The 26,042-nt window shown below is 36.2% G+C and overlaps 1 protein-coding gene across 7 annotated transcripts in view; it reads right to left on the bottom strand.

The window, feature by feature from the left end:
- The window catches only part of Myo9a (myosin IXA), a 197,297-nt gene that overhangs the window by 19,972 nt on the left and 151,283 nt on the right, over nt 1-26,042 (bottom strand). For all 7 annotated transcript variants that reach the window (XM_057766444.1, XM_057766446.1, XM_057766445.1 and 4 more), the window contains 13 exons: nt 25,450-25,562; nt 21,828-21,970; nt 20,013-20,236; nt 19,482-19,598; nt 18,551-18,739; nt 16,597-16,644; nt 11,842-11,953; nt 9,114-9,175; nt 5,557-5,749; nt 3,956-4,084; nt 3,175-3,280; nt 1,858-1,989; nt 1,068-1,191 (listed from right to left, as the gene is read on the bottom strand). In XM_057766444.1, the coding sequence (XP_057622427.1) occupies nt 1,068-1,191; nt 1,858-1,989; nt 3,175-3,280; nt 3,956-4,084; nt 5,557-5,749; nt 9,114-9,175; nt 11,842-11,953; nt 16,597-16,644; nt 18,551-18,739; nt 19,482-19,598; nt 20,013-20,236; nt 21,828-21,970; nt 25,450-25,562 (1,692 nt within the window). The remainder of the gene's footprint in view (nt 1-1,067; nt 1,192-1,857; nt 1,990-3,174; nt 3,281-3,955; nt 4,085-5,556; nt 5,750-9,113; nt 9,176-11,841; nt 11,954-16,596; nt 16,645-18,550; nt 18,740-19,481; nt 19,599-20,012; nt 20,237-21,827; nt 21,971-25,449; nt 25,563-26,042) is intronic.

The raw sequence follows: 26,042 nt of genomic DNA, 5'->3' as shown, positions 1-26,042 counted from the left end.
AAGCTGAGCAAGCCATAAGGGGCTAGCCTGTAAGCAGCCCTCTTCCATAGTCTCTCCCTTCAGGCTTCTCACCTAACGAATGATGGACTACAAACTCTAAAATAACACCTCCCTCTCTAAGCTGCTTATGGTCACAGTGTTTTATCATAGTAATGGGAATCCTAAGACAAGCTTCATTTAATGTCTGGAATTCTTCTAACCCTACCATCTGTTGAACATTTGTTCTGTACAAGGAAGCTGAAATAAGAAGGAAGCAGAGTTATTTCAACGCCAATCTAAATATAAACTATAATGACATGGAAGAAGCATTGTGGGAGCTCTAGAAAAATATGAAAACCAGGAAGCTGCTGTTTTAAGAGATTTGCTGAGAATCTGAAATAAGTGCCTGCTGCTACAATGTTTACAACTGAAAGGAGGAATAATAAGTAGGCAAAAGTTAAACTTTAAGGCATCAGTTGTTTTATCAGAACATCAGATCCTACTGTTTTAGTTACTGGTAACTGGAGTTATTATAATACATAATTGCTGGTCATTGGTTAAAACAGAAGACACTAAATACAAAAGTAAGCAAATGAAATTATCACTTATTAGCACATCTCAAAACCCAACAACAAATCCCTAAATAAATCTTTATCTCATCATAGAAGACTCATAAATAGAATTTTGCTTCCGTAGGAATCAAGCACGTTAGTTCATATTCAATTCTAAATGACTAAGTTCTCTACGGTCAGGAATCTTGGAAGGACCACCAAAGATTTTATGGCTGAGATTAGGAAAAGATAGTGGAAGAATGTAGAGAAAGTTAGGGTAAAGTTAAGTGTTTATGGCATGAACAGGTAAAGTAAGCAGGAAGATAATAAGCCACCAACTTTTTATCCAAAATATTTAAAATATTCTGCAGAATTACATATATTCTGTACATTATAGCTAAAATAACTTAAAGATAATCAGATATTCCTAGCACCAGTGTTTCCTCTGAAAAGTTCCTTCTGTGCATAATTCATGTTACAAATACTTAAACACAGAAAACCCCTTCCCAAAACATGGTTCCATGTTCTGCATCTTACCATTGATCTACGAATCAGTGATAGTCTGGTCTTTGCTTTATTTTCAGCAAATTCCAGGCTACTTATATCTTTGAGACGAGCCTTATATTTATTCATTTGTTCTACAACAATCAGCTCCACACAGCTGAAACAGGAAGAAAGAAAAAAAAGATTACAAGCAGAAGTAAATCAAATGAAGTGTGGTATTCCTAGACTACTTTTAACTGACTGTCCTAGATAGCTGAAGGATAAAGGAAGCAACCTTTATTTTATGAGCTCAGAGAAAAGATTCAGAATGGTGGTTGATAATTGTCGGCATTTTAGAAACCAACTGAAAATAGTTACAAATTCTAATGCCCAGGCGATAATCCCAGATTAATTAATAAATCAGACAACTCTAGGGATGGAACTCAAGCCCTTGAATTTTTCCAAAAGTTCCCACTGCAGTCAGAGAGAAAGGGGGAGAGGAGGGAGGGAGAGAGGGATGGACGGGGGGGGGGGGGGGGGGGGGGGGCATTAACAAAAAAAAGGTCAGGGTGAAATGTGGGAATACTGAAGTATTATAACCAAAGAGATTCAGAGTCGTAAGATCATGATTAGACTACATGCTTTATTATAAGGAGATATAAACTACAAATAACTTAACATTTAAAAACTGTAAGTAATCCTAAATTGAAGCAAGCCTTAGAATACCCAAGAATCTGCTTTACAGGCACTGGAACTTATAAAATCATTCACTGTGTTTGATATTTGGATAAAAAAAAAACTACACCAACTAAAATCCTGTAAAGGTGAATGTGGCTGGCCTTACGTGGTAGTCTTACTGATATCTTGTACACTTTGTAGTGGGTCAGTGGTGTCAGGGCAACGGAGAATGCAAGGTGCAAACACAATGGCCAGAGCATTAGCAGACATTCGGTTAGTGTCTTCCTGTAGCGCAATCCTAAGGAATAAAGCAAAACCAACACCAGTGAAAAGGTGATAAAAATAAAATAGTGGGAAAATACGGAAAAGAATACAGTATGCCATCAACCCCATAGTTCAGTGTGGATACACATCTAAATTTAAGGAAGGCATTCTAAACTTCCCCAAAGTTATCCCTTTACCTGAAGAATGGACTTTACTACTCTCTGAAACAAGCTGGTTCATAGGTCAACATTACAGCATATCAACGGAAGTTTGTGACCTGCTGTGTAAGTCCAACATCATAAACATGTCTGCAGAATGCAGAGCTGAAGTTGTGGTTTTTTTTTTTTCATTTTAAAAATAGGATGTATTTTTATTTTATGTGCATTGGTGTTTTGCCTCATGTATGTCTGTGTGACAGTGTCAGATACCCTGGAATTGGAGTTACAGATAGTTGTGAGCTGTCGTATGGGTCCTGGAAATTGAACCCAGGCTCCCTGGAGGAGCAGCCGTTGCTCTTAACCTCTGAGATATCTCTTGAACACCTAGAGTAGAAGTTTTAACACATTCCCAAACATCTCACACATCTGACCAGAGAGAGGGTTATACTCCCAACCCCTTCTAATATTTACATACAGAGAAAAAGACCTACTCCTGAATCCTCTAGTCAGTTAATTCCTGAGTATAATCTGAACCAACTCCCAGAAAGCTGATGTTCACAGACAAACTCTTTTCTAGTTCAGGTGTCAAAATGGCTGAGTTACTTGGTGCTACCATGAGGTGGGAGCAGCTACATGACCAACAATCACTCGACTTAGCAAATTTCTGCTTGAAAAAGCCCTAGCCCCATATTTAAGGTACAAAAGGTAGAAAGGCAGAAAGGAGTAGGGGGTGTTGTTTTATAAACATTATAAGGACCAAACCGAGGGCTTTGTGCACACTAAAGGAGCATTCTACTTCTGAACTACATTCCCAGGGAAGGCACTGACTTTATACATTCAAGTTCTTCAACTGAATGGAATCCTGAACTCCTCCCCTGAAAAAAAGCCAGGCACAGTGGTTATAATCCTAGCACTTGTGAGGCAGAGGCAGGAACATCTGAGTTCAAAGCCACCCTGATCTACACAGTGAGTTCCAATATAACCAAAGATACATAATGAGTCCCTGTCTTGGGAGGGGAAAAAAAAAGGAAAGAAAAATCCTAAAGAAACTGTTAAGTTACCTAACTAGATGAAAGATAAGGCGTTCCAGTGTATTGAGATGAGTTCGGGAGAGCTGATCAATTACAGAGTACACTCCACGGATTGTCTCCTTTCTCTCCTGAAGGCCTAAAAATTGGTAAGAATAGCAAGTTATACTGAATATTCCTGTTACATGTTTTATCATCCTCCTGGATGGACACGCTACAGCAGAGAATGATGGTTTCAGCTTGAGGAAGCAGAAATAGCTCTCAGATACTTGGCTCCCTGTATTTGAATTCCCACAGTTTAGTTTGCCCTCCAGCAGCCCTTGATGACAGCAAATAGTCTAGTATTTCAGCCATTATGTGACAGACTGTTTTCTCATTAAAATTAACTATTCTATGTCCTCAGGCTCTAAATACCTCTAGGCAGACCTTTACAAATATACAACACATTTAAAGCACAGAGCCCATCTGGAATAAAACCGCTAGCTTCAGACACAGTTCTTGCTTAGATTCACAACAGAATGTTAGCCCACCCTAAAATCTCCTACTTGCTACTTTACTGTTTTTATAACCCATAACTTTCAGTTACTTTTTGAGAAGAAACGAAGTGGCTTACTCAGAAACTTCTAGAAAATTTACAAAAAAAAAAAATCAACGGTTGAATAGGTAACAGTACACTGGCAGTTTTGTACACTGCCACAAGCTTAATTTAGGACCCTTAGGCTACACTCCTGCAGAAGGACTTAATGAATACAACAGATAGTGTTGCTTTATCAAGTCTAGGCCTGTCCTTTAAACCCATGAAGCTTGTGCTTACCCATAGCTCGAAGAAATTCCTCATAGAGTTCAAAGGTCATGAGTGGATTGGGCAAATCACGAAGCCATTGTTTGAATACGCTTGCAATAACATGTATGTTATAGTCATCTAGGTTTACACTTTCAGCATCTATTAGAGACAATGGATAGATAACAAAGCATGCAAAAAGGTTCAAACAGTTCAAAGTAAATATACTAAAAGAAGACTTCATGTTTCCTAATTAATGTATATCTTCCACAATCTAATTCTATGCTTGGAATTGTCACTTCTGACCGTGAAGGAATAATGTTTGTACCTGTTGTGAACACAAATGTAAAAGATTATGTTTTGATGGACGAAGAATCAATTATAGAAGTTTCTAGGGGCTTACTTTCGATTTTTTTGTACCTGGAGTGGCCCATTTGCCTCACTCTTGAGCACCCATGCTTCACAAATCTTAGGGGAAAGCCCTAAAAGACATTTTCTAAAAGCAAGGCTGACATTCTTAGAGACTAGAAGGCAGGGAAATACGATGGAAACACCTTCATCCTGTTTTGCTCAAGGTTACTGATTAGACTATTAGAATACAGAATGAATGACTTGACATTTGTTCTGTTGCACAGGTCAAGAGCCAAACCTAACAAATGCCCATAAACTAGAGTAGATCAAGTTCTGACAGTCAGAATTTACTACCTGAATTTTATCAGGTATTTCCGGTTGTTTTCTTACTAATTTATTTCTTACTGATTAGTTAAAAAAAAAAAAAAAAAAACCCACTATGGTTCTTAGTCACATAAATGCAACCTTTGGATCTAAATTTGGTTCAAAAATGACAAAAAGTGTTAACTTGAGAATGAAACCAAAGACAAGCCCTTCCATATACTCTGGGATTAAGCTTTACACTAATAAGTGCTCAACTCACTAGCAGTTTAAATAAAGTCCTCAATACAAACAGGAATAGGAAAATCTACTGCAAACAATAGCACAACAAGATCACCTGAGTAAACTGGGAGTGTGGGGGTTATGGGAGTGTGTAGAAGGTGAAGGGGATGAAGGGAGGGAGTGGAGAAAAATGTATAACTCAATAAAAACAGTAAAAAAAAAAATACCACCTGTAGTGAAGACTAATAGGCAGTACTTTAAATTACAGATCCAGAAAACACTGGATTAAATTCCAACATGGTCACTTGTTGGCGATAAGTAGTTAAGATAAACAGTTAAGATAAGCTGCTCTATCAGCCTAGTCCCTTATCTGTAAATGAAGATAAATGAAATCTGTAAATTCACAAGACTGTTTCTAAAAATCTTTGTTGCCTTGAGTCAACATTTCACTAATTTCTCTGAACCTACATTTTCTTCTTCATAAATTAAGAATGTCAAGATCTAATTAGTGTGTCATATAGATTGAGATCTTTTTCAAGTACCTAACTATACCTTATACAATTATTTACTGTCAACACATGCTTGATGAATTAACTGAATACAGTCAAAGATTCAAAAAAGACAAACAAGTACCACAGAAAAGGTTCTAGCCCTACATTTAGAGAAGCAATGTGTAATAAAAACTGAAACAACTTTAAAATAAAAATATTACATCTTAATTGGGAGGCACACTATCTTACCTGTATCTAGACCTTGTCGAAGTTCCTTGATTTTATTAGTTGAACCAGACTTTCGGTAAATACCTTCGGTATAAAGCCCATGCATTTCAATGTAGTTTATGAGCTTCTCAACCACTAAAGGAACAGCTCGGTCTTCACTAGTCAAACGGGACAGTTCAACCCCAAATTGCCGAGATGACAGCTCTGGATCATACTAAATGGAAGATAAATTTTGTTTCTATATGCATTCAAACACTACAGAACATGGTTAGTCAATCTTTAGGAAATTATTTTTTATTTTCCTAGTGTTATGCAGATAACCCCTGGAGTTTGGAGGAAAGGGAATTATGATTTAAAAAATATAAATTGATGAGATACTACTTTCAGTCATCTCCACTGGGAATCCACAAAAGAAAACAAAGACTACAGGCAGTAGCAATGGGCTGCTACTTCTTCCCATCAAAAATCAATTCCAAACTAGGCGGTGGTGGCGCACACCTCTAATCCCAGCACTCAGGAAGCAGAAGCAGGTGGATCTCTGTGAGTTCGAGGTCAGCCTGGTCTACAAGAACTGATTCTAGAAAAGCTAGGTAGGGCTACCTTATCTCAGGGAGAAAAAAAAAAAATCAATTCCAGCAAAAGATGAGGTTAGTTGTGGGAGAAGGGGGTTCAATTTTGTATGCAAAAACTAAACAGCCATAACAACAACAACAAACCCTTAAAACATTTGCCATGTACTTTGGGAAATCCACAGAATTTTTTTAAAAATTGTTAATAATTTCTAAAACACTATGCTATTTCAAGGACAAAACTTTCTAAAAATTTTATTCGCAACTATTTCCTAAGCAAAGGAATGCATAGTCTGGTCCGTGATTAGTGTTAGTGCTCCTTCATTGACTTCAGTGGCATATATAATACCACACATGATAAACTAGTTGAAGTGTCTGCAACAGAACACATTATGGAGAAAACTTTAGCAATTCATACACAAAATGCCAACTTCTAGGTTTTTTTTTTTTTTTTTTTCCCGAGACAGGGTTTCTCTGTAGCTTTGGAGCCTGTCCTGGAACTCCCTTTGTAGACCAGGCTGGCCTCGAACTCACAGAGATCCGCCTGCCTCTGCCTCCTGAGTGCAACTCCTAGATCTTTAAGACAGAAACCATTTCTACAAATCTTTCTTTCCTTCTCCTTTATATGGTCCTATCATCACATTCAACCTTCGTCCAATCAGTAAGCAAGCTTTTAGTCTATCCCTCTACACTTTTTCCGCAGGTGAGTCTCATTACCCTCTTTCAACCTATGGAACTGTTCAATTCTACTCTTAACAATTTTCTCCTCCTCTAACATCCCATCCATGCATTGACTTTCTATCCTCAGACATTTTCAGTGGCTAGCTAATATAGATAAAAGTGAAGTGCATGCATTGTTAGAACTGAAACTCAAGGCCTTACTTAGAACTGATCCTGCTTTCTCTTTCTAATCTTAATAGATATATTTGTCATTATGTTCTGGGTAGCAGGCAAACATAAGAGAGAACATTTCCCCTAAAACTATACTAATACATTCTATTAACATGTAAACACAGGAGTCTGAAAAGGAAAGACTGGGCTGGGCTTATAGCTCAGTTGGCAGAGTACTGGCCTAGCTTGCAAGAGGCTCTATGTTTGATCCCCAGCACTTGGGAAGGAGAGGCAGGAGAATCAGAAGTTCCAAGTCATCCTAGGCTACACAGAGAGTTCCAGGCCAGTCTGAGCTACATGAGACCCTTTCTCACACAAACCAAACCCAAAACAAAACCAACCAAAATAAAGAACAAAAAAATAGCAACGAAGGATCTCAAAAAGATCTGATGCTTCACACTGATGTTGAGAAGCAGGTGGTACCTGAGAAACCAAAAGAGGACTAGGAATGTGGAGTCACAGAGTCTGTGATGTTACACCGTCTGGTATGGCGAACAAAAAGCTAGACAGAGGCTATAAAGTGCATTTGGACTTTATTCTGACAGCTAAGAGACACTACTGGAGAATTTCAAAGAGCCAAGAATTAGTTTTCTCTTATTATGCATGCATACATTTTACATATAAACACTTAATTCTCAGAGAATCAATTCCATATTTTATTTGAAGGATGTCAAATTAGTATAAAATAACACCTCTAATACTATTTCAAGATCTGAGGCAAAATATTTAGAAAGTTTAAGGGATGTATATTAAATGTTAGTATTGTCACCATATCAACTAAACATCTACTAAGTCGCTAAGTATATATGGTTGGAACCACCTAGTATAGAGCATATAATAATTAGAAAAAAATGAAATAATCTCCATGCAATGATTTAAGCAAATAAACATTAACAAAAAGTTTTGCTTTAATATGATGCATGCATAATACACTTATCATCTTTTAAAATGATAATGTTCAGTATCAAAGTTAATAGTTGAAAATTGTGAAATAAAACTAGATAATATTTAAACATTCATTAAAGCTTAAAGCTATATATTTGATACTTAAGTAACTATTAGAATCTATTTTATTGACTATTAAGTAGTCTAATTCTTTGTGTCTAGTATATTTGGAAAAAATATAATGTGCTGAGTGATGCTCTTTCTTTGGAGAGGTTCTTCCTCTCTTGTAGGTGCTCAGAATAAGGAAATAGCACCATAATCTAATTAAGAACCACCTTAAAGCTAATTGGTAAATTTTGTTAATCTCAGTCTATCAATGATTCACCCCTATTCCTAGGGTGTATTTCTTGACATAGCTCTCACTGAGAGTCTGGGGAACTTCTTTCTCTTTGAATAGTCTTAAAATTCTTTTTGTCCTCCTTAGCAGTGTGAAACTCTGAAAAATCTTATCCTAATTTGATTCTCTGCCATTGAGGCTAAATAGCTTTTCAGTTAAAAACCATATCCTGAAACAATATTTCTAAATTTTAGTCTTATTTCTCTAATGAACAAATTACAGTGATTCAAATCTTGACAGTATGGAACTACCCCTACTGCTAAAACCTCAACAACCTTCTCTGACTTTGTATGTAAGCTCGCTAGACAGAATACTGTTTGGTTGTTGTTTTCTTGGTTACATCTTTGTTACGTTTCTATTGCTGTGATAAAACACTAAGACAAAGCAACTTAGGAGAAAAGGGTTTATTTTGTTTACATTTCCACATCATAGTCCAAGGAAGTCTGGGCAAAAACTCAAGGCAGGAAGTGAAGAAGTGATGAAGGAACACTGCTAACTGGCTTACTCCTCTCATGGCTTGCTCAGTTTGCTTTCTTACAAAACTTAGGATACCATCTTTAATAACAGCACTCGCGAGGCAGAGGAAGGCAGTTCGAGGCCAATCTGGTCTACAAGAGCTAGTTCCAGGACAGGCTCCAAAGCTACAGAGAAACCCTGTCTCGAAAAACCAAAACAAACAAACAAACAAACAAACAAAAACATACTTTGTAATGTTATCTGGGGTCATGACGTTTGAAAACCACTGTATTATAAACCCAAAGAAGCTCTAACTTCTTTCCATGTGACCAAAAACCTTGCAGATCCACTGTGTAGTCCTGAGGGTGGGACTATCTTACCTTCTTGGAGCACTTGGCTGTGGTTTTCAGACAGCACTTCTTATGGCAAGCATACTTACACACTGGAAAACAGGTTAGGGATGTAGCAATTTTAGTCTGCAAATCAATAGCAAGAACTTACCAAGTTCACAATTTATTTGAATACAATTTGTTTCTTTGAAGGTGAATCTGCTCTAAGGTCATGAATACATTTTGTTTGAGCTAACCTCTGTTAATGGACATGCAGTTGAAAACACCTAACATTTTCAGTCAGTGTCAATGAACAATTTTCTTTAGAAATTGTTTCAATAGAACAATGAGCTTTCTATTTTTCCTAGGGTGCCAGTCCTACTGCACTTACATCCCCCACCCCGACAACTCCAACAGGTTATTTATCTTTATAGTTTGATTCACAAGGTAGTGCTCAAAGCTTGTTGAAACTCCAGAAATACCAATTAATAATCTTGATTACGCTCAAAGACATTATCAAAAATGCTTACTGAAATGAAATTGGCAGTATATTTTAAAAATTAGGAAAGGACTTATTTATCATTCCTAAAGTACCAGAATAGACCTCTAAAGAATAATATAAGCAGAGTATTAGCTATGGTAGGAAACATAAGATTAAAAAAAAAAAAGGTTTAGAGCAAAAATAATGTCTAGGCTTCGGAGGCAAAAGTAAGATCTTTATGAGTTTGAGGCCAGCCATAGCTACATAGATAAACATTCAAAGACAAAAAACACCAAACAAAAAACAATTTCTTGGAATGGCGTGATAACAATGTAGCCGGACAGCTAGCTAAGTAGGAGACACTTGATGGTGGGATGTTGAAGAACAAGGTGGTGTCTGTCATTCTGCTTATACCAGTTCAACTTCTTGCAAACTAACAAAAATATTCTCTCTTAAACTTCTAATCTTTTATGTTTTCAAAACTAAAATCAAGTAGAAGAGGCCATGGTATTATACTGGTGAAATCGAGACAGTCATAAAAACCATTAATCCTTTTAAAAAAATTAATCTAAATCCACTTTGGCCATAAAAAAGCAAATTCTCCAAATCAGCAGGTCTCAACCTGTGGGTCTCAAACCATTTGTGGATAACATATCAGATATTCTGCATATCAAATATTTACAGTACAATCCCTAACAGCAGCAAAATTACAGTTAGGAAGAAGCAACGAAATAATTTTATGGTTTGTGGTCACAACATGAGGAACTGTCACAATATTAGGAAAATTGAGAACTACTGCTTAGTTTATAGTCAGTGTTTGAATCAGTACATTTCAGATTACTTCCTACTATCTCATTATAATTCTTAAGATAACTGATAATAAAATAAAAGTTCTTGCTTTATTCAAGTTTGAATCTGAAAGTCCCATAGGATCATTATTTAAAAGTTTATTCCCCATCTAGTGGCACCATTTTGGGGAGGCTGTGGAACCACTCTAAGGTGGAAACTCAACTGGGTGAAGTAGGCCACTAAAGGTGGGCATTTGAAGATTACATCCTACCCTCATGTGGGTCATAACTTCTGCTTCTTGGTTTGTCTCTACCACACAGCCCATTGGGTATGAAGGACTACAGTCCCTGAAAACATGAGCCAAAACAAATGTGTCTTCCCTTAAGTTGTTTCTATCAGGCACCGTGGTCACACCAACACAAATAAACATAGAAAACTGGTACCAAAGAAGTAGGGTTGTTGCCTTTGCTAAACTTATAACTTAAAAGTTATTTTAAACCTCTGAAACTGATTTCAAACAGAAATGTGGAAAAATATGGAGCTTGAGTATAAAAAAAAAAAGCCCTAGTTCTAGAATGCTGTAAATAGAACTTGATGAGATATTATGGAAGGAGGCTGGAAAACTAGACTGCTAATAAAAATGAGGACAGTAAAGGCCAAGTTCATATGTTCCATTTGTGAACCCTATGGAGAATTGAACTAGAGACCATTTGTATTTTTGAGCAAAAATTTTATCTATGTTGATCCAGGTTCTGAAAATTTGAGTGAGGCCAAATTAAAGGACTAATTAATTTGATAGAGGAAATTTTAGGACAACATAGCATCAGGATGTAGTTCTAGTTATTGCTGGCTACATTTAGCCAAGTTTATATTGATAATTGGAAATTAGAATAAAACATTCAGTTTTACCAGGAAAGGGGCACATAGATATAGACAAAAGACCATAGTTGCATTAAAAAGATGGTACCTGGGTGGTGGTGACGCACACCTTTAATCCCAGCACTGGGGAGACAGAGGCAGGAAGATGTCTGAGTTCAAGGCCAGCTTGACTTAAAGAGTGAGTTCCAGAATAGCCAAGGCAACACAGAGAAAGCCTGTCTTGAGAGAAAAAAAAAAAGAGAGGAGGAGGAGGAGGAGGAGGAGGAGGAGGAGGAGAGTGGTAAATTTACACTGGAACCATAGGAAAGGTTCCTTGAAGACATTTCAGGCAGTCATGACAGCCTTCCCAGAGCAAGTTCCAGGGTGGCATAAAACTTAGAATTCATCTGAAAGACTGCACTAAAGAGGGTTATTAACCGCAGTGTTAAACTCACAAAGGGCTACCTAGCAAAATGTTTTCCAAAGTTCAGCTGCTGCTCAGGCACTAAGAAGTACTGCAGTTACAGTCCAAGAGGGCTTGAGAATTACTCCAAGTGGCTGCAGAACTTAACATATAGTACTAGTTTTGCACAGATGTGGACACAAGAGAAGACCATAAAGGCTGTTCCCTCAAAGATGTCTAATACTTACATTTGCAAACAGAGGCTCTGTCCATTATCCATATCAAGGAAGAACAGTATTCACAGTATGTAGGGATGCTATACTGAGTGGCCTTAAAGATGTGGCCATTGTGCTCTTCCACCTGAATGAAGAGATTTCACTATTTATACAACAGCCAATCAAGTAAACGCTTCCCTAACATGGTTGGCAAATGGGAACTCCTTCAACCTCTTGCTAAGACTTCATGGGTATTTATTCCAGGTAGAGAATGAGGATTCCTCCAAGAAATAATGATATAAAGTATAGTTTGTCCCTTAAATATGTAGATATTATAAAAACAATGCAACTCAACAAGCATATGGTAGCTATCTTATGTGACTATGCATGTTAAATTGAAAGCAATATTTCTAAAATGTTTTTAAATTCCAAAAATGTTTTATGTTATTGGAAATCAACCATGAGTTTGAAAGGCTTGTTTTCATAAATTTTGAATTAATATTGAAAATATAAGTACATTAAGTATCAATATAAATAATCATTTTTATGTTTTTTTTCCTAATCAACTTTTTGGTTACTATTGAAAATGGTTTCAATGTGACATTTTCTTTTTTTTTTTTTTTTTTTGGTTTTTTTTTGAGACAGGGTTTCTCTGTGGCTTTGGAGCCTGTCCTGGAACTAGCTCTTGTAGACCAGGCTGGTCTCGAACTCACAGAGATCCGCCTGCCTCTGCCTCCCGAGTGCTGGGATTAAAGGCGTGCGCCACCACCGCCAGGCTCAATGTGACATTTTCAACACATACACATCTTTCTTGTTGATTTGGTTGAGACAGGATCTCACTATGTAGCCCTGATTGGCCTGGACTCCCTGGGTAGATCAGGCTGACCTTGAACTCACAGAGATCCACCTACCCCTGTCTCCCAAGTGCTGGGATTAAATGCCACCGACTTGCCTGGGAAATCTTTTCTTGTTTGCTCTCTTACTGTTCTTGCTGGTTTCCTTCTCTGAAACAGTTCCTTGTTCTGCTCTCATGACATACATCACCCTCTCTTGTTCCTCCTCCACTTTAGACTTCACTCTCACATTCTACTTTCTACATTAATGCTGCACATATACATTTAACATATATAAAAATTTAAACCTGTAAGCTACACAAGATAAAACATGTGATGTGTTTCAGACTTGCTTATTTCTCTTAGTCTGACAGTTCCATACATATTACTGCAAATGTCACAAATACATTCTATAGAACCATTTAAAATTTCATTGTATATATGTAAATTTTTTCTTTCCTTTCTTTTGGTTTTTTTCTTCGAGACAGGGTTTCTCTGTAGCTTTGGCACCTGTCCTGAAACTAGCTCTTGTAGACCAGTCTGACCTCGCACTTTCAGAGATTCTCCTGCCTCTGACTCCTGGGATTAAAGGCATGTGCCACCACTGCCCAGCCTGTAGCATTTTCTTTACCCATTAATCTGTTGATGAACAACTAACTGGCTGTCATTCTGGCTGTGTGAAGTAGAATCTCAAACTAGTTTTAATCTGTAGTTCCATGATGGTTGAAAGTTTTGAACATTTTTCATGTATGAGCCTTTTTACTTTTTTGTCGAGAAAAATTTCAGTTCAATTGATTAATTTTAAAAAGGTCTTATTTTGGTTTTTAATTTTTGAAATATTTTACAGATTCTTTCAGATGTATAGTTGGCAGGACCCTCCCTCTGTTTCTTCACTTGTGTTTTCTTTTCTGGTAAAGCAGCTTTTTAATTTTGTGCAACTCCAATTTGTCAATTCTTGGGACTATTTCCTATGTTGTAAGTCCTTGTCAGAATGTCCTTGCCTAGACTTGTAATCTTGAAATTTTTGCCTATGGTTTCTTCTAGCCGCCTCATATTTTTCAGATTTTATATTAAGGTCTTTCCAGTTTGAAACTGATTTCTGTACAAGGTGACAGATACTGACATTCAATTTTTTTCAGTACTACTTGTTAAGAGACTAATTTTTTTTCCATTTTATTTTTTGACGCCTTTGTCGAATATTAAGTATTTAAGTGTTTATTTATGGGTCATCTATTCTATTCCATTGACCCGACAAGGCTATTTTTGTACTGGAACCATGTTTTTGTTATTATGGCTCTGTAGCGTAGTTTGAATACAAGTATTGTGATACCTCCAGCATTGCTCTTTCTTCTTAGGATTGCTCTGGCTTTCAGGGTATTTTGTGCTTCCATCCAAATTTTAGGAACTGCACTGAATCTGTAGATGGTTTTTGGTAATGGTATTAAATATTAACTCTGTCAATCCATGAGCATGGAGATTTTTCTCCATCTTCTTCCTTGATAAGGGCTTTTCTTTTTTTAAGCTATTATGAATGGGATTTTTTTCCCCCTTGGCAAGTTCATTACTTGTAATAAAAAGCTATTTTATGTTAATTTTATACTGTCACATTGCACAAGGTATTTACTACATGTAAAAGGCTTATGGTAGTCTTTAGAGTTTTGTGAGTATAGAACCATTTGTAAATAGGGATAATCTGACTTCTTTTTTATTCCTTTTATTCTTGTCTTATGGCTCTAGTTATGATTTTGAATATTACAGGAAATAAGAGTAGAGAAAAGACATGACTGTTATTGTGTTTAGAGGACATGCTTTCAGGTTTTCCCCTACTTAATATAATGTTGGCTCTGGACTTATCATATATTCCATTTATTATGTGGATGTATCTTCTATTTTCAGTTTCTTCATGGCTTTTATCATTAAGGGATGTTGAACTCTGGTAAAGACCTCTGTATCAATTGATATAATTATGTAATCTGGATTCTTAAAATCTGTATTTATGAGCTTTATTATAATTATTGACTTGCATATGTCAACTCATCCTTATATCACTGGAATGAAAGAAACTTGGTCATGGTACATGCATGGTCTTTGTCTTAATTAGGATTTCTATTGCTGTGATGAGACACAATTATCATGGAAACTCTTAAAAAGAAAAAACTTTTAATTGGATGGCTCACTTATATCATCATTACGGGAAGCAAAGCAGCATACAGACAGATCTGGTGCTGGAGAAGTAGTTGAGAGTTCTATACCTTGACTCATAGGCAACAGGAAGTGGTCTGTCTCACTGGGCATGGCTTAAGCATATATGAGGCCTCAATGCCCACCTCAACAGTGACACACTTCCTCCAAAAGACCACACCCATTCCAACAAGGCCATACCTCCTAATAGTGCCATTCCCATAGGGGGGCATTTTTTTCTTTCAAACTACCACAATCTTCTAAGTTCTTGAATCCTCTTTGCAAATGTTTTATTGAGAGTTTTTATGTCTGCATTCATAAAGAACACTGACTGATCTACAATTTCCTATGTGTTGTATCCTTATCTGGCTTTAGTGCAAGGTGAGGATGATTTCAAAGGTTTGGTGGAATTAAGCACTATGTCCATTGCTCTTCAATTTTACTTTATTGGAAGATTGTTTCTTAAATTTGCTAGAAAACAGCTTACAAAATATTTACATATATTTGTTTTCCTGCTGATTCTCATTCTGAGCAGTGTGATTTGTAATCTCTGAGTAGTTACAATTTACTTCTTTCCTGGTGGCTAAGGATGTTAATGCTTTATTTATTTATTTATTGCTCATTTGTATTTTTTTTCTTTTGAGAACTCTATGTTCAATACTTTGAACCATTTTTTTTCTTTGACTGGATTGTTTTTCTTGCTATAAAAAAACTTTTTAATTTCACAAGTCCCATCTGTCAATTGTTAATCAATTTTCTGTCCACATGCCCACCATCTTGAAGTGTTTTGTTGTCTCAACTTTTTTCTCTAGAAGTTTCAGGTCTAATGCTAAGGTCTTTGATTCATTTGGAGTTGATGAAGACTGATAGCTAGAGTATATAGTTTCATTCTTTTACAGACTTGTTAGCTTTCACAGCACCAATCTAATATATTAAAGTTATAACCCAATAAAGCAAACCAACTTAAAAAATGGTGAATAAATAACCGAACAATGAAATACAAATGACTACCAGATACATGAAAAGATGTTTAACATCATTAGCCATGAGGGAAATGCAAATTAAACCACAAACCAACCCAAATGTCTATGAACTAGTAAATAAAATGTAAATAAAATAAAAAGGTTAGGGCTATAAATCAGTGTAGAATAACTGCCTAGCATGCCAAAAGTCCTCAGCACAACCTCTCATAAAGTGATATGTCTATAATGCAATTCTATTGAATACTCAATGTAGCTGACTACTGATAAAATAACATGGATGAAACTCAAGAATACCACATGCAAAAGCCAGGAATTGTACAATTCCACTTTCATGAGATGGTTAGAGAGTTAAGTTAAACAAATAGTAAGCAAGTTAGAAAACAGTAATTACATAAGAAAATATTCCAATAACCGGGCGATGGTGGCGCACGCCTTTAATCCCAGCACTCGGGAGGCAGAGGCAGGCGGATCTCTGTGAGTTCGAGACCAGCCTGATCTACAGAGCTAGTTCCAGGACAGGCTCCAAAGCCACAGAGAAACCCTGTCTCGAAAAACCAAAAAAAAAAAAGAAAAGAAAAAAGAAAATATTCCAAATTTTCTTTCATTTTAGAAAACCAGTACTAAAAGTAGGTGTTCTTGGGATTTCAGGTTCATTATCATTCTTACTTTTTTAAAGGCATGTGAGTATATTCTAGGGATCTGGTAAACCTGTTCACAGGAATACAAAATCTGCATCAAGTTACTGAGCTGAAAAATATTATTTCTTATAATATACCAAGAATGTAACTTACCAAATCAGTTTCTTTTTTCCTTCTTTTCTTTCTTTCTGTTTTAGGCACCTGTCAGGGGACAAGCAGAAACATAAATTGAAAATTACAAAAAACTAACATACTCTCTTCTTTGCACATGTTTGAACAGCTTCTACAAATAATAAACAGTTCTTTATTCTTCAAGAGGAACTGTGCAAAGCTAAACCAAATTTGAGAAAATATTTAAGTTTGGTAAAATGAAGGGCTAACAAAATCAGAAGAATGGAAAGACCGATCTCTTTTTAAATATCAGCTCTATCTAAAAGACACACCATTATTAGACATTTTATTCACTAGTCAAATGATCAACTATAAAGGTTTTGCTATCTACGATGGACATAAATATAAAAGGGGATATATGGAGTATGGAAAAGCTCTGTAGACAGAGGACCTTTCCTGATAACACAGAGCAAAAGAGCTTAAATCTACCCTTTAACAACCATCAACTTGCAAAGTAGTTTATAAACCTGTAAGAATCTTCTGCATTACAAGCCTGACATCCACAACACAAAATCTAGGATTTCTAGAGCTTGTTTATATCTAGATTACCTTAAAATGATTTAAAATGGCTTAAAATTTTAATCCATAAACTAAAATAAGTAAAAATAAAATGAAGTACAATCAACACAAAGACTAGTGATATAATTTACATCTGTTATAATGACATGCACTGATAACCTTATTTAGACAACTATCTCTATTTAAAATACACACATTTTTAAAAGATTTTTTTTTAAAAATTAGAATTTCTCTGTAAATCCAGCTGTCTTTGACTACTCCATCCTCCTGTCTTAAGTCTCCAGAGTGATGGGATTACAAGTATGTCCTCACACTCAAAGAGTATATGGTTTTTTCCAGACTGGCCTCAGACTCACTGTGACGCTAAGGGTGACCATGAACTGATCCTTCTGACTCTACTTCCAGAGTGATGGGATTAGAGATATGTACCTCTGCACCTTGTTTTATATGGTACTGAAGCTCTGTGCATTATGCATACTCGGCAGCACTCCAGCAACTGAGCTATGTTCTTAACTCCTATCCAACTATCTCTTTTGTAACAGAGATTACAAAGTATTTGCTAACTCTAAAGCAAGGTTTAAAATTATTTTAATAATTTTACTTTATAAATAATAATTATTATTTAATTAAAATATCAAGCAGTCACTAATAGGACCAAAAAGTAAAACTTATTACTGATGTTTAGATTTCCCCAAAATACATTTTTTTTCTAAAAACTTTTTCAAGAGTGATCTAATTTGTAGGTTCTTAGGTAAAAGCTAAGTGACACACATAATTCATTTCACCTTTAACCATATTTTTCAGAAGTCAATTCATGTATTAATCTTCATTAGAGCTGAAAGCATAATATTGAGGGCACACTATTATAATTAGAAGGATATGTTTAATGAAACAAGTTCAAAAAATACATGGCAAACTTAGAATAGTTTGGAGGATCTGAAGAAATGATACACTGTCATGTTCTCTGTAATATTTTCTTGAAATACATTGTTTCACTATTACTCATAGTCCAGGGTGCTATTGAACTGTGACTCTCCTGCCTCATCCTCTTCAGTATTTGACTACTGGCATGTGCCACCATGAAACAGCATAATCAAAATACATTGCATAGATGTAAGAAAACCATAATGAAACCTATCTCTTTTTTTTTTTTGGTTTTTCGTGACAGGGTTTCTCTGTGGTTTTGGAGCCTGTCCTGGAACTAGCTCTTGTAGACCAGGCTGGCCTTGAACTCACAGAGATCCACCTGCCTCTGCCTCTCAAGTGCTGGGATTAAAGGCATGCACCACCACCACCCGGCAAAACCTATCATTTTACACAAATAATATACACTAATATTAATTTTAAAATGTTTCCTAGACAGGTTCCTTATAACAAAATTTATAATTTAATGGAAACCAAACTGTAACTCATTTACCTTTGAAGCTGTGCTATCCAGAGTCTTGAATTCATTCATGTATTCATCTAAAAACACCTTGAATGTGTTAACCCAAACTCTCACTGGAGATTCATTCCAATCACGTTGTTCAAGCCTCATAGTCTTTTCCAGAATCTGTTCAAACAGTGCATACAGATCTTTGTATCGTATGCTTTTCCCATCATCCATCTAAGGCAAAAAAAAAAAGTTAAGTTTTATAAAGACATTCTTTTTTTAATTATTTATTTATATTTTATGTACGTTGGTGTTTTGTCTGCATGTATATCTGTGTGAAGGTGTCAGATTCCCTGGAACAGAAGTTATAGACAGTTGTGAACTGCCATGTGGGTGCTGGGAACTAAACTCAGGTCCTCTGAGAGAGTAGCTAATGCTCTTAACCCCTGTGCCATCTCTCCAGCCCCTATAAAGACATTCTTTTTTTTTTTTTTTTTTTTTTTTGGTTTTTCGAGACAGGGTTTCTCTGTGGTTTTGGAGCCTGTCCTGGAACTAGCTCTGTAGACCAGGCTGGTCTCGAACTCACAGAGATCCACCTGCCTCTGCCTCCCAAGTGCTGGGATTAAAGGCGTGCGCCACCACCGCCCGGCTTATAAAGACATTCTTAAAGACTGATTCAACTTGTACTGCAGGATAGGTTAGGAGCTTGACATACTTTATAATGAACCAGCTCAAGATGCTATGTAGTGTTTGCAAAAACCCACTATAGTATAAAATGTAGGCAATATAAACTACTAAGTATGAGTAAAAGACCAAACAGTTAAACTAATACAGTAATTAAGCAAGTCCTAACAGTTGAAGTAACATAGTAATTGAGCAAGTTCTAAGAATTGCACCCTTGAGTCTGACTTTATAGCTGATTAAAATTCCAGGCTATGCCAAACTGTGAATGTCTCCTAACATGGTCTTAGCTTACCGCCAATGCAGATGAGTAAGAGCTGAAGATATTCTGCCGAAATTCTTTCAGGGCTTTTTTAAATACGACATCCACTAATGTATCCTTCTTGCTGTCTTCATTATCTAGGTCATTCATCTAGGGACCAATCACAGAAAAATTAACAACTCATCAAAAATATATAAATGCAATGGTTGAAATGTCTCTTAAGCAATGACTCTTCTAAAATTACAAGCCACTGGTCATCATAGAGCTTAAGAAAAGGACAGTATACCAGATCACATAAGTTCCCTTCTAACATGTTGATTCTATAGTTTTTTAACACAACAACTACAAATATACAATAAACTTCACCTTCACATATATGACAATTATGAAATCACAGTGGAGACTAAACTTTAAATTCTGTCTGTGCATTTCCTATTATCTAAACCTTCAATGACTGAGTTATTAAAGAAATTTTAACCCGTCTTTTCACAACAGCCTATCCTGTATACACAAGCATTCTTAAGTCAAATCTGATCGAAGGCTAACTCAGCAAGCAAAGTGTACCTTTTTCAGAAGAAATTCATCCATACTTTTTAAATCACTGGCACTTGCTATGATTTGGACAGAGTCATTTTGCCAATGCATAGAATCCAAAGCAACGTTGCTGATTTTCACACCTCTTTTACGCTTTGCTTTTGGAGAAGGCTCCTTATTTTCTTTGAACTCTTTTCGGGAACTCCCAGGCAGTTCTGGGCTCAAAGGAGGTGTTGGGTGATACTGAGTTAATTCTACGATTCAAACCAGGTAAAGTAAAAAGATATACTTAGTTAAAAAAAAATACTGAAAATCTTCATCCTTACTGTAAAAACACTTAGTACCAAAGATGAACAAGAAGAATATGCAACAAACTAGCATATTAAATGCTGCTCATCCAGCTGTAACTTTGTTATACTTGTTTGAAGGAGCATCCAGTTAAATGTTAAGTCTAACCAACTAACAAGGAGAATTTGATAATTACAACTTTTATTACAGTCTACATCCATGAACCCATCAGCAATACTGTCTGTTAATAGTTAACAACTTATTAGTGAATCAAGTAGCTCACCTGGCTTGCTTTTGCTCTCTTATATAAATGACATCTGCTTATAATGTATATTTTCAGTTAATGAGCCTTATCACTCCTTTTGGGAGGAATTATATTAGAATATAATAACTGAAAATGATAAGTTTATAATGATATTAAAAAAATGAACACTTGAGTAATGCAACGGGGGCAATTAAGTTTTCCCAGAGTCTAAGTTAGAAAAACTACAGAATTTGGCTGTCTTGGAGCTCTCTATGTAGAACAGGCTGAAGATCCTTCATTTTAAGAATTGATTTGATAAGGTATTTTGCCATAGCAATGAGGAAGGTAACTAACATGGTAAATACCTCACAGATATTACAATGGCTAAGAATGGGAACTCCTTGCCAAGCTAGAGTCAGGACTGTCTCAAATTCAAGGCCACCTAGGTTACAGTGTAAGACTTCTTTTAAAAAAAGAATGTGATTCTTTCTGAGTGTGGTGGTGCATTCCTTTAATCCCACACCCAAGAGAGAAGGAGGCAGATCTCTGTTGAGTTCAAAACCAGCCTGATCTATACAGTTCTAATCTATATAATCAAAGGTACAAAGAGAACTTATCCTAAAAACAAAACACAAAACAAAAAAAACACAAGAAAAATAAAACAATAGCAACAACAACAAAAAGCATTAATTCTAGAGTTCGAATGCCTTGGCTCAAATCCAAATCTTCTCATTTCAATATGTGTAAATAGATAACAACTTGTACTTTGGTGTTCTCACCTACAAACCAAGAATAATAATCATAGCAAAACAAGAAAAACTGTTCTGAAAAAAAATCAATAGATTTAATATATATATAACACATTTGTTATGGTTTTACATAGCACTCAATGGGTGCTGTGAGCTAACTAAGGGTATTCTGTATTTATGATATAAGTGAATCTAGGTTAAACCTTTACAATTTAGAAAACAATGATTAGGACTGGGATGCAGCTCAATGGGTAGAGTGCTCATCAGCATGCACAAGGCTGTGGGTTCAAACCCTAGCATTACCAAAAAAGAAGTCAAAGGCTAATCCAAGACTCATTATCACTGAAGTGGTTTGCTTCACTGTTCTATACCAGGTATTCTTGGAGCTTCTCATACAAGTAGAGTATGCCTTGCTTTACTAAGAAAGGAAGCATTTACCAACACTAGTCCCATCTCATTAAAATATCATTCCAAGAGGATTGTCATTATGAAGAGGAAAGGCACAGCACACTTTCAGAATAAGTAATAGAAATTAAAGAAGCTCCATTCTTTGTCCATTTTTACCATCTGAAAAGGGATTAGCAGATGTCCCATCTGAGCCAGGAAAGAGTGACGAGGCCTCTGACTGGGGAGCAGGTTTTACTCTAGTAGTCTTCTTCTCTCCTTGTTTCCCTTTGGCCCAGAATCTCATCTTCGCTCTCTGGGGTCTGTTTTTAAAGCAAAATAAAGGTAAGATAGAAATCAGATGTTCTAGTAATATTCATGTGTCCTCTTAAGCTTTATATACTTTTCCTATGTAGTAATCTATTTTAACTTTGGTGTGTATTTGGGGGAACAGTACAAGGTATCAAACTCCTGGCTGGACATATGCTAGGCAACACTACTACTGAGCCACATATCCCAATTCCTCATCTTGAATATAAAATATAAAAACCTGACAAATTAAATCATTTGATAGGCAGTGGTGGTGAAAGCCTTTATCCCAGAGACAGGAGGATCTCTGTGAGTTCGAGGTCAACCTGGTCTACAAGAGCTAGTTCCAGGACAGCCTCCAAAGCTACAGAGAAACCCTGTCTTGGGGGAAAAAAAAAATTGATAAAAGAAAAGTCTCAAAACATTGGAACTAGGATTTCAGCTTAAGCTACTTGATACCAAACTGCCATCTTTTCATTGTTATATCTTGCATGAAGCTTACAAAAAAGAAAACGCATTCAAAGAAATAACAACTTTTAAAAAAAGTTCCTTTATATCGTTAGCAATTTCTTTCTAATCTTTGTCCATATGTATCTTAATTTTTACTCACTAAAATGATGATTTCCAGGTAGTTTTAAATCTGTCCACTCACTAGTACACTATGAAAGTTTTAATGATTCTATTTATATTGAGTTGTCTGCCATAATTTAACCACAGACACTACATATTTGAACATTTGTTAAGGCATAGTGCAGAGTGCTTATATAGTTATTAATTACATTTCAGGTTGTACATCAATAAGTTAAAAAATAAAAATCTAAATCCTAACTGCTCTAAAATAAAAAAACTTTTGAGTGTTGATATGAGGGCAGAAGTGAAGAAATCGTTTTGACAGCATCGCACAAGATGCCCTGGCTGACCTTAAACTCTATAGCTCAGACAAGCCTTGAACTTGTGTTCATCCTGCCTCACCTTCAAGAAACTAGGGTTAAAGGTCTGTGCCACTAGGTTGGGAAGTTTGTTACACTATAATGCCTCTTTTTAGTGACAGATACCCTCTTTTTTTCATGTAAATCAGTGAGTACAATGAAATAATAGCAGTTCATAAATACTGACACAACATGTGTTCTAATTTTGTACTGGGGAGGCTGATTGGTGTATTATTTTGTGAATGAACATACAGACTGAAATTGAAAATTTTTAGCACCTACGAGGTTAAAAAGTCTATGTCTAATTTTCACAATTAAAAAGATAAAAAAGCATTATTTGTATTTTACACCTGAGCAAATTTAGGCTCAGAAAACCGATTGAGATAGAAGTTAAAATCAGATCTTTGCCACCACCCCATAAGGTGTGTCTTTCTCAGGTTTTCCTTCTTGGTTAATATTCAGCTTTTTCTGAACTATTAAGACATTTGTGTGTTTGAGTTTTGTCTGTTTTGTTTCATCCTTTGTGGGTTTGGTTAAATAGGGCAAATAAAATGGAAATTAAATTTATATACTTAACTACCTTTAATTATATGTCCTTTAGTCTATTGTATCTTCTTTTTCAATTCTGATTTGTGGCATAATCTTTATTTTAAGTCCCTTGTAAATTCCTCTACAGTCTATAAAAAGTGGTCTATAATTAAGAAACAAAAACTTTTTTTTTCAAAAACATTTTTTAAACATACATGACATCTTCACTAAAGGCCCAAATGCTTATATAATATTTTTAAAAGGTATTTATTTAAAAATAAAAATCCCATGAGTTCTGTGTGTGTGTGTGTGTTTGGGTGTATGCATCTACCTGTCCATGGCAATGAATATCCCTATGTGTACCAGAGGCCAAAGGAGGATTTCAGGTGTCCTGCTCTACCTCTGTCTGTCTCATCCCTTGACCCTAGAGCCTAGTCTAGAGGCTAGCAAGTCCCAGTGATGTTTCTGTCTCTGTTCCTTCCATAGTGCAAGGCTACTGCTACGACTATGATCACATATAGATAGATAGATAGATAGATAGATAGATAGATAGATAGATAGATAGATAGATAGATAGTATGAGTATTTTAAAAGCCTGCAATTTATGTATGTGCACTACAAGATTGTCTACTGTCCTTGGAGGCCAGAAGAGGGCATTGGATTCTCTGGAACTGAAGCAAAACTGGAGTTGCGTTGTGGGCACTGAGAACTGAACACCAGTCCTCTGCAAAAGCAGTAAGCGCTCATAACTGCTAAGTCATCTCTTCAGCCCCAGACTTTTTTTTAAAATATCTATTTATTATGTATACAATATTCTTTATGCATGTATGCCTGCAGGCCAGAAGAGGGCACCAGACCTCATTACAGATGGTTGTGAGCCACCATGTGGTTGCTGGGAATTGAACTCAGGACCTTTGGAAGAGCAGGCAATGCTCTTAACCTCTGAGCCATCTCTCCAGCCCCCCAGACTTTTTTTTTTTTTTTAAGGTGTTTATTTTTGAGACAGGATTTCTCTGTGCATCTTTGGAGTCTGTCCTGACACTCACTCTGTAGACCAGAACTCACAGAGATCCGCCTGCCTCTGCCTCCCAAGTGCTGGGATTAAAGGCGTGCACCACCACCACCCAGCATGGGTATATATTTTAATTCAAATCCTCATTCTTCCAGAGCGAACTTGTTGCTGCTTCACCTTAGCTCCCCATAAGCACTTTTAAAGAGAAGAAAATTCGTTTTTGAAAGTATTTTCCTAAAGCGCTTAGTGCAGAATACATTACAAGTCCAAAGATAGAATATAGCAATCTCATCCTATTTAATCTCTCTTCTTTTACAATATATTATTGTAAGTCATATAATGATTAAGAAATTTCCCCCAAAATACACTGCTACCCACACAAGATAAAGTTCAATATATGCTATTATGTACTTGGCAATGCAATTACTCATTTCCTAAAAAATAAAGCAAAAGCCATATTCCAGTGACTCATCAAAATGACAAACACAGAGGGGAAGAGGAGCAGCACCTGCTCTGTGTTCTCTAGACCTTTCCTTAACAGGGAGGGTAATAATGTAGACAACAAGGGAGTGAGCACTGTTCAAAAAGAAATGCCTTACAAGGTTGCAGTGTTAAAACAGGAAGATATACTTTATCTAGCATGTCAAGGGCATCACTGTAAACAAGATAAGGGCCAGATTCTTGCGAAGAGAGTTGATGAGGATTGAATCTACTAAGCACTCCTGGAAAAAGCTTCTTGAAACAGATGAAGGGAAATGATCAGAAAAAAAAAAAAAAAAGCCAACTGAAGCACCAGCCTGCTCTACTAAGAGAAGCGTAACGTCATAATGTATGAGAACTAACAGAAAGGTTAGTGGCTGGAGTCCAAGTTCTATGAATTCATGGCTTAGTATACAAAGAGAAATAAAGGACCTGATTGTAAATTGTAAATTAAAGCAAATAGCTTTAATTAAAAACTCAGTATATAAATTATTAAATAAAATCATTGAAATTAGCTATTCCTATTTTTTTATAAACATCATACCTTATGTCCAAATCTGAAGACTTCTGTCTTACTGCCAATTTTGTAATCTCTCCTTGAGACATAGCCTTATGGAGCTTTGCTTGCTCATCAACTGAAGAAAATCGTTGTGATGTCTGTAGGAATTACACATGAGACAGACTTAAAGCCAAGTAAACACATGATAGCATGACTGAATTACAACTCAGCAACCGTCAGTTCACATTTCCTGGCAATTTAGCAAGACTCTCATCTGGTAACTTAGGAAAATGGTCAAGACCATTCAAAGACAAATTTAAAAGAATATGAGGCTGAGAAATAAGATAACACAGAATATTATTTTTCTACACCTCTTTTTATTTGTGCCTTACGGTGGGGATCCTTTTTATAGGTTATAGATTATTATTATGTCCATTCAAAGTTTAAAAAACTAGGCCGGCTGGGCGGTGGTGGCACACACCTTTAATCCCAGCACTAGGGAGGCAGAGGCAGGTGGATCTCTGAGTTCAAAGCCAGCCTGGTCTACAAGAGCTAGCTCCAGAACAGGCTCCAAAGCTACAGAAAAAGCTAGGCCACACTGAATAAAAACTAAAGGATCACCTATGTTCTAAATTATA

This window comes from Chionomys nivalis, chromosome 4 (assembly GCF_950005125.1).
Source record: "Chionomys nivalis chromosome 4, mChiNiv1.1, whole genome shotgun sequence".
Taxonomy (NCBI): Eukaryota; Metazoa; Chordata; class Mammalia; order Rodentia; family Cricetidae; genus Chionomys; species Chionomys nivalis.
This window is presented reverse-complemented; position numbering and strand designations above follow the sequence as displayed.